Genomic DNA, 18,043 nt, shown 5'->3' with positions numbered 1-18,043 from the left:
TATAAATTTGAAACAAATTTAATCAATGTTTATTGCCGGACCATCATGGAACCATTCTCAAGATCAAACGAAATTAATACCGTACATTGAGATCACTTAGACAATTTATAGGCAATAGAAGGTTTGTTTTCTTTGTTTTGTTCCATTCGAAATAAATGTTATTCATTCTTGAAAATTGAACAAATAAAGTTCGAAATGTTGAATCATAATTGTTGTCTCATTTTGTCGAAATAAAGAAAAAGTATTATTATTATTCGAATCGAATAGACCTAGATCAAACATTATTATATTATTAGTGGCCCTCTGGTAAAAAAGAAATAAATGTTATTGATTAAATAATTAGTCAAACCCATGGAGATAAGACGTCTCCATGGATGGTCAAACATACCAGGATGTTGAGGTGCTTGACCTAAATTTCTAAGAAATGAAGAGTTAATACTTCCATTATGACAATACATTAATTAACAATCGCCTCAGGATATAACATGAATACAGTCCTGATTGCGTTACAGCATTATTACGTAACCACATAATTGACCTCAACTTCTGGTCATTGGCCGGGTGAATTCATTTTTAACAAGGTGTGCTTATTTTAACCATTTTACACAAAAAAACACAAAATCTAGTTCAATCAAATCGATTTTTCATTAAATACATGTAAAAATTAAAAACGATAATTTTAAAAATAATTGTTTTTAATAAATATTGTTTTTTAATAGTTTGAAGCTGTAATAAGTCATAAAATAAAATATTTGTTCCCGCTTTTTATGAAAATGGTTTTTACCTTCTAACTTGATGATTGAGGACATGTCTCTGGAATGGTGGTACAATAATAGGCCTTTAGACTGCCGAAAGTTTTCAATTGTGAGGGGCTAAGCTGCCCTTGAACAACTTACATCAAGTTTATTGAATTTTTCCACAACAAAAGATATCCAGAATGAAGAAAATCTCCAAATATAGGCCTAGTTATGGTAAGATGTGTATGAATTTCTGGGTGGGGGTTGACACTGACTGGAAACTTTATTTAAGCCAGCTAGCCTGCCTAGCTACCTAGCCTCTAGTAGAAGCGAGCGACTAGACCTCGCTCTCCTAGTCTAGGCCTCTTGTCACTCAATCTCATTTGTATGCCTACATACGTATTACATGTAATGTATTTCACTAAATAAATAATAGTAATATTGATTGATACAATTGATGACATACCATGATGAGTCTATCTATATAGTGCGTTTGTTATTCGCAATTTGAACAACTTGCGTAATTTCAATGCCTCGTCTTGCAGATTAAAATTTTTTTTTTTTTGGTAATAAGTACATTTTATTTTATTTTATAATATTAATTACATTATTTATTGATGCATGTCATGTTTATCAAGCTTTTCAAATACTGAAAATACTGTGCACAATTTGAGTATTTTGATTCATATAATTAGTATTTGAATAATTTCTGTGGTTTTTTTCTCTCTATGAATAATGATGTGTACATTTATTTCCTGTTTATAATATAATTTAAATATTAAAAATAAGTCATCGTCTAGACAATAGATTTTAGCCACTGCATAGGCTATTGTCCAGAAGGTCATTTAGAACTGGTCAAACACTATTGGTCAGTTAACATCATGGTCAGTAGTTTTTTTTGTTGAGACTCATGCCCTTCACATTCCATACCCTGGGAGCTGATTGCATGATTACATAAGGCAATGTTACCAGCTTTGACAAAACACTTCTGCAAAGTGTGACAACAAGGTCTGTTCTATTAGCAGTGTAAGATATTTTATAATTTTAACGAGATAAACGTCAATAACAATGCAATTTTACGACGAGAACATGAATGTGCCGATGGTTCCACACGCTGCGTATAAGTTGAGTCCGTGGCAGAATCCTCCGCGCCATGTTGGTTTTTTTCCACCACCACTTCAACGACAACGATCCAGCTCGTTAGATGTCCCTCAAACTCCGGAACATCATGTTGATTTCTGTCCAAAAGTATTGGGCAAAAAACGAAGAAATTCAACAAATTCAACTGGTATGTGTAAGTAAAGTTTAGCCATTTTTTATCAGAAAAAAAACAAATATTCTAATTTTTAGGGCAACTAAAATTAAGGACTCCTTCATATATTTTGTGGAATCTTTTGTAATTTTTCTTTGAAAATAACTTTCTGTGTAGATAAAGGCAATGTATGTACACATAAAATATTTTTGGGGTTTTTTTTGCATGAATTTTAGACTATGTAATGTTGTTTCCTCCTCCAACTCCTTGCTGTTTCTATCTGTAAAGGTGTAAACAAAATTAAAAAGGTCTCATTGATTTTTCTAGTTAAACTTGGCATAGGTTTTTATACTGGTAAGTAGTGTACAGTATGTACAGATTTACCTGTGCACAACCATATGAATGCTACAGTATCTTGTCAAACATAGGCAGATCTGGCCTGCTGCCTCTCCATTTTGATAAGACAATTGGTTAAGTTCAGAACTTAATTTTACATTTTTTGGGGGCTTTGAGCTCCCCTCCCCTATTTCAAAATCCTGGATTCTGTAAAACTACAATGATTGATCAGGCTGTGTTTAGGCGATGTTAGAACAGAAATTCTTAAAAGTAATTTTCTGTACACTTTAAAAAATAACGATTGTGAGGCATTTGATAAATAGGCAAATGTTTCGTGAAAAAATTTAGTATCAAATAAATTGAAACAGAATAAATAAAAAAGAATGTAAAACTTTGATTTACCCTGTCACGCCCACTGTCGACCCTCTACCATCAAACTCTCACGCCCACTCTTTCGTTTTGTGGATTTCTACATCATTTGTCATCTTTATTAAGAAATTCATCTCATTATCTCTGGCCTTCTCCTTAGAAGCTTTTCATGGTTACAGAGAACTTATTATGTCAAGGGTATTGTATTGTAGTGTTTTTGTGCAGGCATAAGACCTTGCTAGATTGATGAATAATTAAGTAGCCTGGGTGTAGCCAGGGTGAATGTCAAAATAGGCCCAGCAAAGCTTACTGTATAGTAGACTAGAGTAATATATATTTGCATTGTTTATTTAAATTTAAAACTATATTCCATAAAGATGAATGTCTTTTTATCTTTTGTTTTTTGATTTGTCATTGATTTGAAGTTTGAATACATATATTTTTATAACCACTTCGATAGTTTTAAAGAGTCACAATTCAATTCAATCAAGAACCATATGAAATCCCCAGTGGTCTAATGGTAAGGCATGTTGGTTCCCAGTTCGAATCTTGACTTGAGCGACTTTTTCTCATTGTCACAGGTTTCCAAATACTCCAGTGTTTTGTCAAAAGTTAGTTGGCTATATATACATTAATATAATGATATGCATTTATATTCAAGGTTCTATTATAGTGGACATTTTATTTACTCAGAATTTGAGTTATGTAATATTACATAACATCCTGTCAATTTGAACAAGGTCATTCTAGGTCATCCTTGAATAAGGCTTAATTTGCTTGCATTAGGGTGAAAGACAAGCTGCTTTGGTCAGCCTTGGACATCAGATTACTTTGGCCATTCAATGTATTTGAGGACTTATGCAATTATTGCATTGACCATGGAGGTTATTTAAGTACAATCTACAATGAACTTAAAGACTGTTATACACCAACAAGTCACCTAAATTATTTAAGTCTTTTTATTCATTTTTTTAAAATAAAAATTGACAGGCATAGAAGACATTTTGAACCGGCCAGTGATAAACTGAAAATTAATCAATTCATTTTAATGGTAAAGAAAAGCTATGAGGATGAGACTGAAAAATAATCAAATAATCAAAAAATAAATGTTGTGACATAGGAATATTCACTGAGATGAAGTCTTGCTTTATCATTCCTTTTCCTACAACCTACTGAAGAATTAGTCAGGTCTTTTGCTGATTATGGATTTGATAAGGTCATGAAATTGAAATAATAGATAGATAATAATAAAAGATGTTTCCTAAATATACATTGATTCAATATTGACAGGATTGATTGGAAAACCCATATTAATAGATTATTGCTATTATGTTTTCTTGTAATGTCCTCTTTTACAGCATAATAGTTGATTACTATTATTTTTAGCTCTTTTAACATTTTATCTGAATCAATTTTATAATAATATCTATTTTAGCACACACCTGCTGTTAAAACCAAATTAATAATCAATTCCACATTTTATGACAACCTTTCCACAACTATATTTACTTTATTATTATCGAAAACAATAATTAAACTGTCGTCAATAAATCATTACTATTATATTAATAATTTTATAATTTTGTTATGTATCGACAAACAAGGTAATAATTATTTATTTTTATCTTTGCATTTCAAATGATAACAACCATTTTTTATTAGATTTGAAGGCTAGTCAATAATTAGCTGGTTGTTGTCAGCCATGATGTAGGCCAACTGAGATTTTGATTTTGACATACCGTATATATTTATTATCTTTATTTTATCATATTTGAATTATTATGGTGGTCTAATGGTAGGATGTCAGCATATCAAGCAGAAGATTCTGGGTTTGAATCTCAGTGGTGATGGCCTTTTATCATTCTCACAGATTTCCACATCTTTACTTTCCATGTAAATGTAATGTTTATTATATTACATGCAACCATGGTGGTTCCATTCGTACTGCCAATCTGTTGCATTCACATTGATTACGTCAACAAATCAGACTTCTCATTCTTTGTTTAAAATTAACAATATACAATAATTAACGTGCAAATAACAGATCTTGAGTGAGGTGTTTGTCTATTTATAAAAATGTATTGTAATTAAGACGCAATTCACAGAGATATCTTGAGTGAGGTGTTTGTCTATTTATAAAAATGTATCGTAATTAAGACGCAATTCACAGAGATATCTTGAGTGAGGTGTTTGTCTATTTATAAAAATGTATCGTAATTAAGACGCAATTCACAGAGATATCTTGAGTGAGGTGTTTGTCTATTTATAAAAATGTATCGTAATTAGGACGCAATTCACAGAGATATCTTGAGTGAGGTGTTTGTCGTTTTGTAGTCATGAATACAAAAGAAATACTGAACATACCAAAAACATCGTTTACATAACTGAATATGGTAGTGATATGCCCAAATATGGTATTGATATGTCCATATATGGGCACATGACATTATTTTTGTCACATACTCTTTGATAGTGTAGACAGAGTATTAATGATGTGTTAGTGCTTCCCAGTTAAAAAAATCCTGGATGTGCTCTGTTAATAATATCTGACGCTCTAATTGCAATGCCATAGGTATGTGTTATGATTTATATAGTAAAAATGTTGTTTTGTTTTTCATCAGGGACACCGTATGTTCCAAGTTACATGGACCTTTCAAATGGACCTGAACCGTGCGTTGTGTGTGGAGATGCCGCCACTGGTTATCACTACCGCTGTATGACATGCGAAGGATGTAAGGTATGTGTACATTCATAATGGCAATTAACATTATTAGGCCTACCCGCAGGAAACCATTAAGTATGCATATTGGTCTCTATAAATGCCATTATCAGCAACATCACTAACATCATTACTAACATTAATCATTACTTATCATCTTAATCATTGCTATGCTAACTTTTTGAAAAGAAAAAAAAAGTGTGATCGTTTGCTGAGTGATACATGGGCGTGTCATTTCCAGACCTGACTAGTAGGAGATGCCATTTATCATGAATTTTATATTCGAGAGTACCATTTTCAACCATCTAGGGGTGTTATTTACCTAAATTTGCTTCCCACAAACAAATACTTTGTGTCTGGGCATCCCAATTCTAAATCCTGGATCCGCCCCTGAAATTATATCATTATCATTGAAATGAAATCATTTCATTATCAGTGTGATAAATCAAATTATCACTCATCAATATTTTAATTTAGATAGTTTATATAGTAGATCAGATCAAGTCAGTTCTCTTCATTAACTTCATCACGTCATCATTTTCTTTTAGGGTTTCTTTAGGAGAACTATACAGAAAAATCTGACATATTATTGCAAGAGGGGCGAGAACTGTGTCATTGACAAATCAACAAGAAACCAATGCCAACAATGCCGATATAAGAAATGTTTACGAACTGGCATGGCACCTGATTGTAAGTTATAAATAAAATATATTAATTGGTCACATGTTTTGTTTTTTGTGGACGTAAATTGTAATACATTTGATAACACCCAGTGTAATTGTTGAGTGGGACTCGAACCCATGACCTCCAGATCATTAGCCTGGCATTCATAACTTTAGATTACTGAGCTTTCACTGATGGCTAGAGTTAGATTAAAAATTCAAATGAACCAAGATGAGATTAAGTTGATTGTGTAACATTTTTTATATACATTCACTGTAGAAAAGAATGTTGGCACAATTAATATGAATAACTATATGTTTTAATAAAAATATATGAGTAATGAATTTATAATAATTTTTCTGTTTTAACAGTAGTCTTAAATGAACACCAACGAAAGGCAAAACGAAGACTTATACAAAATAACCGTGAACGACGGCACAAAGAGGATATCCTTCGAGAACCGGTGGTATCGCCCAATCGACTGACATCACAAGAAATAGATTTAATAAATGCTATTAGCCAGTCACATAGGGAGACGTGTCAACTTGCCAGCAGGTTTAAGCATTTCAACATATCAAAGGTACAAATATTAAAACAATTGAAACACCTTATTTCAACAATTTGTAGATATTTGAGGACCAAGACTGAACCCTCGACTTTAAGCTTGGTTCCCACTAGCGTAACGCAACCTACACAACATAAGAAAGTGCACTTCCAATAATTGTGTTTGCCCTCGCCTGCAGCACTGTTGCACAGTCGGTTACGCAATACAACACTTTGCATCAATACTGTACGTTGTTACGTTGCATCGCTAGGGGGAACCACGCTTTACTTATTAAAAGCAATCATGTTTAAATATACCAATCAAAAATACCTGAAACAATTAGTTACGTAATGCTGGAGTCCCCTGGTTTAGGGATCCTAAGTGGACCTTCAAACCATATAGGCCTTGGGCGTTGTTAGACTTTTTAAATTTATTTTAATACCTGAATATTGGTGTAAATATGAATTAACAAAAAATTTAAATACGCATCCAAATGCGGAGCAATGTCAGTCTCAAAGAATTCTCGCATGAGGCTCAGACTGTGGCGCTGTTTTGACCATAGGAAAATCCTGTCCAATTTGGCCATGGTCAGTTTGACATTGAATAGACTAATATAACTGTTACTGACAAGTGTGCCTTTATATGTATCAAACCACCAGTACATTTAGCTGAATTTAAAGCCTTTTTAAGGATAACTAGATTGTGTGGCTGGTATGTATTTACATGCTAGTTACGTAATTATGCATTATTTAGTTGTCACAATTAAAGAACTTGTTTGTATATAAAGTATGCAGAGAATGGATTAAAACAGATAATCCATTTAAGCCGGCAATAACAGATAACCTTAAATAAGTTGTTTCATTATAGCGACACATAAGGTCATAGGCTGTTGTGTGTTATGAATCATTGTAATTAATTTGTTAACAAAAAGTAAGGTTTTGTGTAGGTGTGTGAAATTGCTGGGTTAGATACAGTATGTCAACATAAAATGTCCACCATCGCAAGACACTCGAAACTAAAAAAAGAGACTTTCTTCCATGTTCCTAAAACTACCTAAAATGAAAAAGCACATTTTCTCCATCACAGATCATCATGTGTTCTGATGGTCAGGGTTAATTGAAGTGATTATAACTAACAATCTTACTTTTGTTTTATCTAGGATGGCTTGCCAAATAGCGGCTTATCTATGTTCAATACAGAATTGAGTAACTTACCAGACACAACAAAACAGAGAACACACGACCTGATGAACACATCAGAATTTAGCTGCCTACCAGATACAACAAAACAGAGAACACACGACCTGATGAACACACCAGAATTTAGCAGGCTACCAGATACAACAAAACAGAGCAATCATCTGATGAACTCACCAGAATTTAGTAACCTACCAGAATTTAGTAACCTACCAGACACAACAAAACAGAGCAATCACGATCTCATCAACATAGCTGAAATTATGACTCCTTCAATTGTTAACATTGTGGAATTTGCCAAAAAGATTCCGGGTTTTGCAATGGTAATTTTATTTAGGCGTATTACATACTCCTGAACTAACAGTAAATGCATACTTGCTCTGTTTATTAGTATATATACGTAATCTGGAGATATGTCCCTGGAAGTTTTGTATACGCACTCATAATGAGCTTGCAGAAGGTCTGACCTGCTTGCCTTCGACAAATAAGAAAGATATTAAATAATTAAAGTTTGCCTTGTTTTTTAAGACATTCGTTAGACATAAAAGATATACCATCAGATCGTAAGGTCTACAAACATACACATTTTTTTTGTTAGACTTTCAATAGATTACAATAAATATTTTTTTATTTTTTTATTTTTCCTTTAGCTTGAGTATTCAGACCAAGTCCTATTACTCAAGTCCTGTTGTATGGAGATAATGTGTATGAGAATTGCACAGAAGTACAACCCTATAACCAACACGCTGGAGATGTCCAATGGACTGTCAGTTGATAGGTCACAGCTTACAGGGAGCATACTGGCGGAACTACTTGAACCAATCTTTGACTTTGCGGTTGGCTTGTCCAGACTCAAGCTCACGGATGCAGAAATCGCACTTCTCTCGGCGGTCCTACTTGTAACTGGAGGTGAGAAGAAATGTCATTAAATAATTTGTAATCTTGGTGATGATAAACAAGTTAATATATACAAAATAATGAAACACAGTGGCGTAAACGCAGGTTGAAAATGCTTTGGTATAGCGCTCCTAAATCTCTGTCTACACTATCAAACTTTATGTGACAAAAAAATGTGATGTGCCTATATATGGACATGATGATGTCATATCACCACCATATTTGGGCACATCACACTATTTTTGTCAAACTAGTTTTATAGTGTAGACAGAGCCCTCCAATGTTGGGTAGTTGCATTGGGGCTGCTCATTCTCTGTGACCCCTCAAGCTCTGCGACTCCTGGCTTTAGCCTGTGAGCCATATCCGTTGCACCACTGATGAAAAACATATTTTTTATACTAAATTAAATTCTGTTTTTCATTCATTCAGATCGACCTGGGCTTAAAAATCCAAAATCTGTTGAAGTTCTGCAAGATGAGCTTTTGACAGCATTCCAGCATTACGTCAGTCAATCTCGACCAAAGACTCCAGTTTACTGGGCTAAAATTCTTATGAAGGTGAGAAATCATGCACCTCTGAAACCAAACCTTGTTAAATTCAATGAAAACTAACTATTGATCTCCTGCAGATATTTATTTGTACCTGTTTTAGTTATTATTATGAGGGGCTCATCTACTTTATTTAGAGTTCCTGAATATGTCCTAGTTACCATAAAACAACGCTGAAATACATTAAAAAAAGTAATTTTGTAATTGTACTTTATTTTTATAAGTTATACCTCTCAACTATGTTCCTTCTTTTCAATTCTCAGATCACAGACTTGCGAACTATTAGTACTCGGCATGCAGATACCGTCATGTCTCTCACGTTAGACTGCCCTCAAGGTATCCCACCAATGCTGTTGGAGGTATTTGACATTTGAACTTTGAACCATCTATTTTAATAGCATATTCAATACAGGGTATAATGATTAGTGTAATATAAAATATATTGAAAGAAAAAATTGTAAATTATATATATTTATATTGTATTGTCCAGAATCGCCTTGGATTTTGTTTTGTTTTATATGTATCAACAATTAGTTGTAAAGATATTATTACTAAATCTGGATTTTACACTCTGCTGATTCCCACACAGTCTTGAACATACAGTACGTTTAACAATTTTCTCTTCCCTAGTAATGTTTTCCTGAAAAAAAAATTTCTTGGAAATTCCAAACATCTGTTATGTTATGTAATGTCTTTGGCAATATTTCTCCCCTTTGCCCATATTGCACAATTATGACCAAAGAAATGAGAGTGCCTTATTTTAATACTATTATCTACTACTACTATCTCTATTGTATTGAGGATTATAGTACAATAGAGTGTGCTGTATGCAAGAATACTGAGTATGCACAAAATGACTCGATATGTGAGCGTAATCTAGTACCGCATCATGAAATGATGATAACAAATAATTACACACTGTATTCGAACAAATAAACAATTGAGTGAATAAAAACTGAAATATACCAATGTTTGGAATGTTATATAAAAATGACGTGTCCAGACAACTACCTTCTGGACAATTACCTATTTAGGATAACTAAAGCTCTGTCTACTCTAAAAAAAATGTGATGTGCCCAAATATGGTAGTGATATGTCCAAATTTGGTAGTGATATGACATCATCATGTCCATATGGGCACATCACATTTTTTGTCACATAAAGTTTGATAGTGTAGACAGAGCTTAACCCCATGTTTAGGGATAGTTGAGCAATTGTCCTGAGTTGTCTGGAAAGTAGTTGTTCTAGGATTAAAAAATGAAATAAAATTTAGTGTAATCAAATTTCAGGAAAAATTTGTAAATAAATTTAGATGAACAATAAAAAGGTCCTAACTTTTACTCAGGATTGTTAAGTCTGGTATTTACAGATTTTCTCGTCTTTCACTGGTTATAAGTGAGTATGTGCAGGTCATTTCCAGTATGCCTGTACATTAATAGATCTACAGTACTGTATAAATAGGATGAAAATTATAGTAGAAAGAAACTTTTCATATTGGTATTTCAGTATGTTAGATACAGTATGTATATATGGTAATTTGAATAAAATTAAACATCATCAATTTAATAGTCATTTTTATTTCATACAACAGTAGATGTCTAAAAAAGTTAATATGAAAACAAAATGTTGTAAAATAGAGGGCGGCAGACATGATTTACTATTTTTAATGTTAAAATAAAACACCAATGTTCCAATTTAGATGAATTTGAAATAAGCTAAATTTTTAGAAAATAATAATTTAATACTAAATAATTATAATTGAAGTAGGCTAGTTTTACTAATGTTGATAATTAATTAGATTTATAGAAATGTGAAAATACAGAAATTTGTAGCAACCTCAGGACTAGATGCGAAAGCTTAAAAGTTTAACGTGTTTGATTATTTCATCGCTTGTGATTGGTCAACGCGTCTATGCTGCGTTATGTCCGTGAATCGCTCATTGACCTCGGACCTAAAAACCCCTTTACCAAATTACAAACCTCACAACAACAAATAAAAACAAACACATACTGGAAACTGTCTGATAGTACGTGACGTCAATAATCTGCTATCTGGAACTGTTTAGAGAGACGTACAATACAATACAATCATAACTATAATACGTATGCTTTATACAAACAATGAATCAAAGGTTGCTCTCAATACAATAACTAACAGGGGTAGTCCTACAATCTAGTTACAACGAAAGGAAACCAATTGAATATATATTTACGGTTTTATCAGTGGTTATAGCGAATTATTGCCATATCTCACGGTACTATAACATATTATAAGTCACGGGAGGAACGTGTGTCATATTGCAACGCAAGTTATACAGTCAGTGCTAAGTGTCAAAGTGTTATTTATCCGTGGGCAATATTGTTGTTGTTTTGTGCAATGTATTACATAGACCTACTGTGACAAATTGTGCGAAGTCTGTGTTGTTATGCATACGTCTGCTGCCTAAAACCAACACGTGAGTTACGTTATGCGATTGTTATGAAAGGAGTACTATAATGTTACAACAGGAGGGATACTGATTAATAAACGGAAATATACCATTGGCATTTACCGATTAATATCCCATAATTTGTGGTAATTCGTAAGCTATGGGCCGGATATGATTACAACGTATGAGCTAATCGTATATGGTTTATACTCTTAGAGGACTTGTATACCAGCATAACGTATAAAATAGAACAGTCACTATGGGTTGCTGTTGTAGTAGCGATTCGGAATCGGATACTATAGAGAAACCTAGTAAAAGTGTTACAAAAGAAAACGAAACGTATGAAAACCCGCTTATGATCGGAAGAGAACGACCGGTTACGTACGGAGCTACGGCTGAAACGACGCACGTCGAACGTAGATCATCGCCGATCGTCGCCGAAGCAGCTTCGCCAGCACAGTCGGATAATACCGAAACAGTCGAAGATGAGGAAAAAACTGAACCAAAGAGAAAGAAAAGTAAAAATAAATTCAAAAAACTTTTGAAGAAGAATTTTAAAACTGATAAAAAGGGGAAGAATGACGACAAAGTCGGTAAGTTTGTGTTCTTTTAATATCAACTAAGATTAGGCCCTAAACACATTCTTCCTGCTAATTCTTTCGACCTCTTTTTGACCCCTTTCCATAATATATATATTATATAATATATAGGCCTATTCAGTATTTTAGTGAGTCGGTCAATAAAGAATATCTGTGTTGCATTACTAGATGTTTCAAAACCATGTCGGAAAATAATTAGTTCGTATTAATTCTCTCAGAGGTACAAATACCACATGGGAAATTGACTTTAACTAGGAAATTAGTGAACCTTACACTACACGTAGGCAGGCCTGCTAACTATAGAATTGTGATATATATCATGATATATGAAATATTATTTAACACTAAAGTACTTGAAATTTACATCATAAACTATTGCTTGTGAAAGTATGCTGTAAAACTGATATTTATCATTATTATTTTAACCAGTCCCATTGTTATAACATTTGTGTGATATTAATATTATATTACAATTTATTATCTAGAAAAACAGTCCAAACATAGCAAGTTGACATATCAGGATATCACAACGTTACGTGAAAATGAGAAACAAAAGAGAGGTAGGTAGATATTGATACATTGTTAAATAAATCGATTGATCGATTGATCAGCCGTTTATCATTCGTTACAGGTCCCATTGGCGCGAACGCTTTTAAAACTCTTCCACGAAACTCTTATTATAAAATAGTAATGCTATTGTTGTCAGATGACGCATTTAACAATCAGCAGATGGTCACAAGGCGCTTAGAAATAGAAATTAACTTAACCATTAAAATATATTGTTTATATTTTGTTTTCAGCTGAGAACAGAGTTAAAGATTTAGAAGCTAAAGCCACGAGTAAAGTAGTGTTGGAGGCATTAGAGGTAATTGAACATTGAGTACACTATAGTAGGCCTACTGTTGCAGTAGAGATCTACTATTATGTAGGCCTACTGTTGCAGTAGAGATCTACTATTATGTAGGCCTACTGTTTTGTCTACAAACACCATTGCAGTATACCAACGCATTGTATGTGTAGTAGACCTTTAGACTATTGTGTAAGACTACTATAATGCTGGTATATAACAATGCTATATTATTTTACGATGTATAAAACAAACAAGAAACATAGATAAGAAAAACCATGAGCATATACATTGCTTATACATATACAAATACAGCCACTCATTATATTATGTTCAATATTTTTCTTTAGAAAGTGCATGAAAGAGGTGAAAAACTAGGAAAACTACAAGACACAACGGAGGAACTGAATGTAAAAGCGCAAAGTTTTGCAGAAAACGCGCGAAGAGTAGCAGAACTCGAGGAACAGAAATACCTTGCAAAGAAAAGAAAAAAGGAAAAGAAAACGTGACATAGAATTTAAAATGATGACGAATTGTCTATGAATGCTGCCCGCCGGACGGAGGTGGTGATGTATCCTGCCAAGACACGGAAGCCGGACTACGCGTATCAGGAAGTACGCGTACCAGGAAGTACGCGCATCACAGGCTACTGATAGTGGAAGATTTGGTATTAGTTCCGCACTAAATACACCACGTGGGACATGATAGCAAAGATTAATAAAGGGAAATGATTCGAAGGGAGTCTTAGAGCACGAGTCAATTCGATCTGTTTACTGAATTTGAAAAGAAAGGTCAAATATTATTTTTAAAAATAAGAGACATAAGCCATGAGCTTTCGATTGTCGACGACCTTAGAGATCTAGGACTCGGTCTATGTAGGTTAGGCATTACGTCATTTATACACGTCATCGTCCATTTCGATTTTTTCGACGACATGTCGTCACCTGGACTTCTTATATTTAAATTATATTTTGTCAACTTACAAAAATTGACAAATGAAAATGGTAGGCCTCACTCCATACCATATGACGTCATATAAGTCGTGGATTGTTGCGAAATCGAAGTCGTAGATTGTTGTTACGAACCTATTCCTACTAATAGGCAGATATTACGAAATATCACGACCGTGTGTGTAAAAAACAATGTTGATTGAATGAGTTGTACTGTGCATCAGTCTCGTGAATAAATAAAGTTTATATATATATACTATAATTAAATAAATAATGGAAAAACTGCATCATAAGTACTGTATTGATGAAACCACTCTTTTGAGACACCCCTAAACGGGACACATTCTCGTGAGTAGAAATGGATGGGAATAAATTACTTTTTATTCAGGAGACTCATCTTCTTGGGTGTTGGGTACTATGCAGGGAAATTTTCGAAAAATGACCAAATTTCGACGGTTTTATTTTTTGACATAACTGGTTACTATGACTCTAAAAGATGATGATAATGCAATATATGTGCATATAATATTGCATAATGGCGATATTTTGGCTATTTTTTTTTTATATAACTGGTTACATTTTTATTTTTTTATAGAAAGTGGTCCTATGGCACCATATGATTATTCTATGGCAATATACATGCACACTATAGCACTATTAGTGCATATTAAGCGAATTTAAAAAAGGTCATATTTTGAGTGATTTTGTTAAAAAGTCCTTGTACTATAGGACAGGAATTTTCTCGAAAAATGACCAAATGTTTACATTTTTATTTTTTGATAGAAAGTGGTCCTATGGCACCATATGATGATTCTATGGCAATATACATGCACATGTAGCAATATTAGTTCATATTAAGTGAATTTAAAAAAGGCCATATTTTGGTGGATTTTGTAAAAAATCCCTGTACTATAGCACAGGGATTTTCTCGAAAAATGACCAAATTTTGACATTTTTACTTTTTGATAGAAAGTGGTCCTATGGCACCATATGATGATTCTATGGCAATATACATGCACATATAGCACTATTAGTGCATATTAAATGAATTTTAAAAAGTCATATTTTGCGGGATTTTGTAAAAAATCCCTGTACTATAGCACAGTGATTTTCTCGAAAAATGACAAAATTTTGACATTTTTATTTTTTAATAGAAAGTGGTCCTATGGCACCATAAGATTATTCTATGGCACTATACATGCACATATAGCACTATTAGTGCATATTAAGTGAATTTAAAAAAGGTCATATTTTGGTGGATTTTGTAAAAAATCCCTGTACTATAGCACAGGGATTTTCTCGAAAAATGACCAAATTTTGACATTTTTATTTTTTAATAGAAAGTGGTCCTATGGCACCATAAGATTATTCTATGGCACTATACATGCACATATAGCACTATTAGTGCATATTAAGTGAATTTAAAAAAGGTCATATTTTGGTGGATTTTGTAAAAAATCCCTGTACTATAGTACAGGGATTTTCTCGAAAAATGACCAAATTTAGACATTTTTATTTTTTGATAGAAAGTGGTCCTATGGCACCATATGATGATTCTATGGCAATATACATGCACATATAGCACTATTAGTGCATATTAAATGAATTTTAAAAAGTCATATTTTGCGGGATTTTGTAAAAAATCCCTGTACTATTAGCACAGGGATTTTCTCGAAAAATGACCAAATTTTGACATTTTTATTTTTTGATAGAAAGTGGTCCTATGGCACCATATGATTATTCTATGGCAATATACATGCACATATAGCATTATTAGTGCATATTAAGTGAATTTAAAAAAGGTCATATTTTGGTGGATTTTTAAAAAAATCCCTGTACTATAGTACAGGGATTTTCTCGAAAAATGACCAAATTTTGACATTTTTATTTTTTGATAGAAAGTGGTCCTATGGCACCATATGATTATTCTATGGCAATATACATGCACATATAGCATTATTAGTGCATATTAAGTGAATTTAAAAAAGGTCATATTTTGGTGGATTTTGTAAAAAATCCCTGTACTATAGCACAGGGATTTTCTTGAAAAATGACCAAATTTTGACATTTTTATTTTTTAATAGAAAGTGGTCCTATGGCACCATAAGATTATTCTATGGCACTATACATGCACATATAGTACTATTAGTGCATATTAAAGATATATTGTCCCCCTAAAAAAATATTTTTTTAAATTTTTTTGTTGAATATGTTATTTTAATGTCACATAATAGTTATTCATTCTCACAAAAAATTGGGTCTGAAAACAATTTATTTACCTGAGAAAAATGTAATTTTAAGCAAAAAATGGTCAAATTGTCTGGAAGACAATGAGTTTTTGGGTAATTTAACTGTTTATTTTGTCTTTTTATAGGTGAAATAATTTTTTTTCCCCGTTTTTTTTCTTATGGAAGTGAACAACTTCATTAAAACTGCAAAATGGCCTATTCAAAGTTCGATTTTAAAAATCTTTATTTTTCATGATTTTGGGGGACAATACATCTTTAAGTGAATTTAAAAAAGGTCATATTTTGGTGGATTTTGTAAAAAATCCCTGTACTATAGTACAGCCATTTTTTAAAACAAAAAACCCTGTAATCCAAATAACCAAATAAAAAACATGAACAATGGATTTCTTTTCTCAAATACAGTGTTTTAGCTGAACTATATTTTTATATTGTGTTTTTATTGAACAATTTTAATATCAATTTTATATTTCATTTAAAATAATAAATACATTATATACTTTGATTTACATACTCTCGGGTTATACAACATTTAAGCCTGTTTTCCTGTTGAGTTGCATTGAATTTTCAAATCGTAACGTTACATCGACAGGAAAACAGCCTTTACAATTACAGTACAAACTTTTGTTTGTTAGTTGCTGTTTGGGAAGCCATAGCAATCGGCAAGACTGTCATCTAATAAACATTTAAAACTCACAAGAAAAAGAGAAAGGCCGCAAATAATTAAACTTGTTTCACCACTTTGACGCAATGCAAGCAAACCACACGTAATTTGACAAATAACTTGCTGGTGATTGGTCAACTGAGTTGCGTTCTGCCTACGTTTACGCCCAAGTGAGAACAACAACTTTAGAGTCGATTAATCCATAACACGAAACGATTTCAGCATCAGGTTTAAAAAAAAGAAGTGATCTTCAGTCAGAGGAATAGGAATAATACATAATATACCTTCCAGACACTTAATTAGAAACTCCACAACTTAGTTTTAGAGAGAAAGAGACCGTTTAATTAGAGGAAAGAATGGAGATCAATACGATCAAGCGGAGAGAAATCACCACTCAATTGAGGAAAACCACCTAATTGGACGACGAGGCCACATAGTTAGTTGATGACACTGACCCCTCGAACGGAGATGGAGATGACGGAAATGGAGAAAGACCAAATAAAGTGTATACTGTAATTCTATTACACAGATACAAAATGCATCTAAAATTAATATACGATCAATTTACACATACACTTTGACAAAAAATATGTATCTACAACTTCAAATACAAAATATATACTATATTTGTATATATTTTAAATATATAAATTAACATTGCTATATATTAACATTCAAACAATATACCATTAACAAAAACTGGTCTTTTAAAGTTTAAGTAAGATACTGTGACTACATTACCCACTGTTAAAATGTATCTCTAAACAAATAATTAGTACATACTTGAAAATGCGAATTAAAGTTTCTGTACATACAAAAATGTATGTTATAAACATAAAGTCCCTTATGACCAATCTGTCTCGCTGTTCAGATGGAGTTATGCTTTCGTATTGTAGGCGACGTACAACTCCATAGGTCTGAACCAGGAAAAGATTAGTGGAAGCCACCTCGTACGACACTGATCTTTCGTTCGTTACGACAGCTCTAGGTACAAGATTAGTGAACGCCGCTTGCGATACAAAAGACATGCATCAACGATTTTGACCTC

General features: G+C 32.8%; 2 protein-coding genes across 2 annotated transcripts; both read left to right on the top strand.

Annotated features, from left to right (window-relative positions):
• Window positions 1-827: 827 nt before the first annotated feature.
• Window positions 828-10,814, top strand: LOC144852006 (thyroid hormone receptor beta-A-like). Its single transcript, XM_078709685.1, has 8 exons — window positions 828-971; window positions 5,316-5,431; window positions 5,962-6,103; window positions 6,448-6,656; window positions 7,780-8,139; window positions 8,467-8,725; window positions 9,143-9,270; window positions 9,525-10,814. Exons 1-8 carry the CDS (start codon window positions 938-940, stop codon window positions 9,633-9,635), a joined length of 1,359 nt encoding a protein of 452 aa, XP_078565811.1. The 5' UTR covers window positions 828-937; the 3' UTR covers window positions 9,636-10,814.
• Window positions 10,815-11,598: 784 nt separating this feature from the next.
• Window positions 11,599-14,211, top strand: LOC144851995 (uncharacterized). The gene is made up of 4 exons (XM_078709675.1): window positions 11,599-12,282; window positions 12,774-12,848; window positions 13,089-13,153; window positions 13,486-14,211. Exons 1-4 carry the CDS (start codon window positions 11,949-11,951, stop codon window positions 13,642-13,644), a joined length of 633 nt encoding a protein of 210 aa, XP_078565801.1. The 5' UTR covers window positions 11,599-11,948; the 3' UTR covers window positions 13,645-14,211.
• The last annotated feature ends 3,832 nt before the right edge of the window (window positions 14,212-18,043 follow it).

The sequence above is a fragment of the Antedon bifida genome, chromosome 1 (genome assembly GCF_963402885.1).
Source record: "Antedon bifida chromosome 1, ecAntBifi1.1, whole genome shotgun sequence".
NCBI lineage: Eukaryota > Metazoa > Echinodermata > Crinoidea > Comatulida > Antedonidae > Antedon > Antedon bifida.
This window is presented reverse-complemented; position numbering and strand designations above follow the sequence as displayed.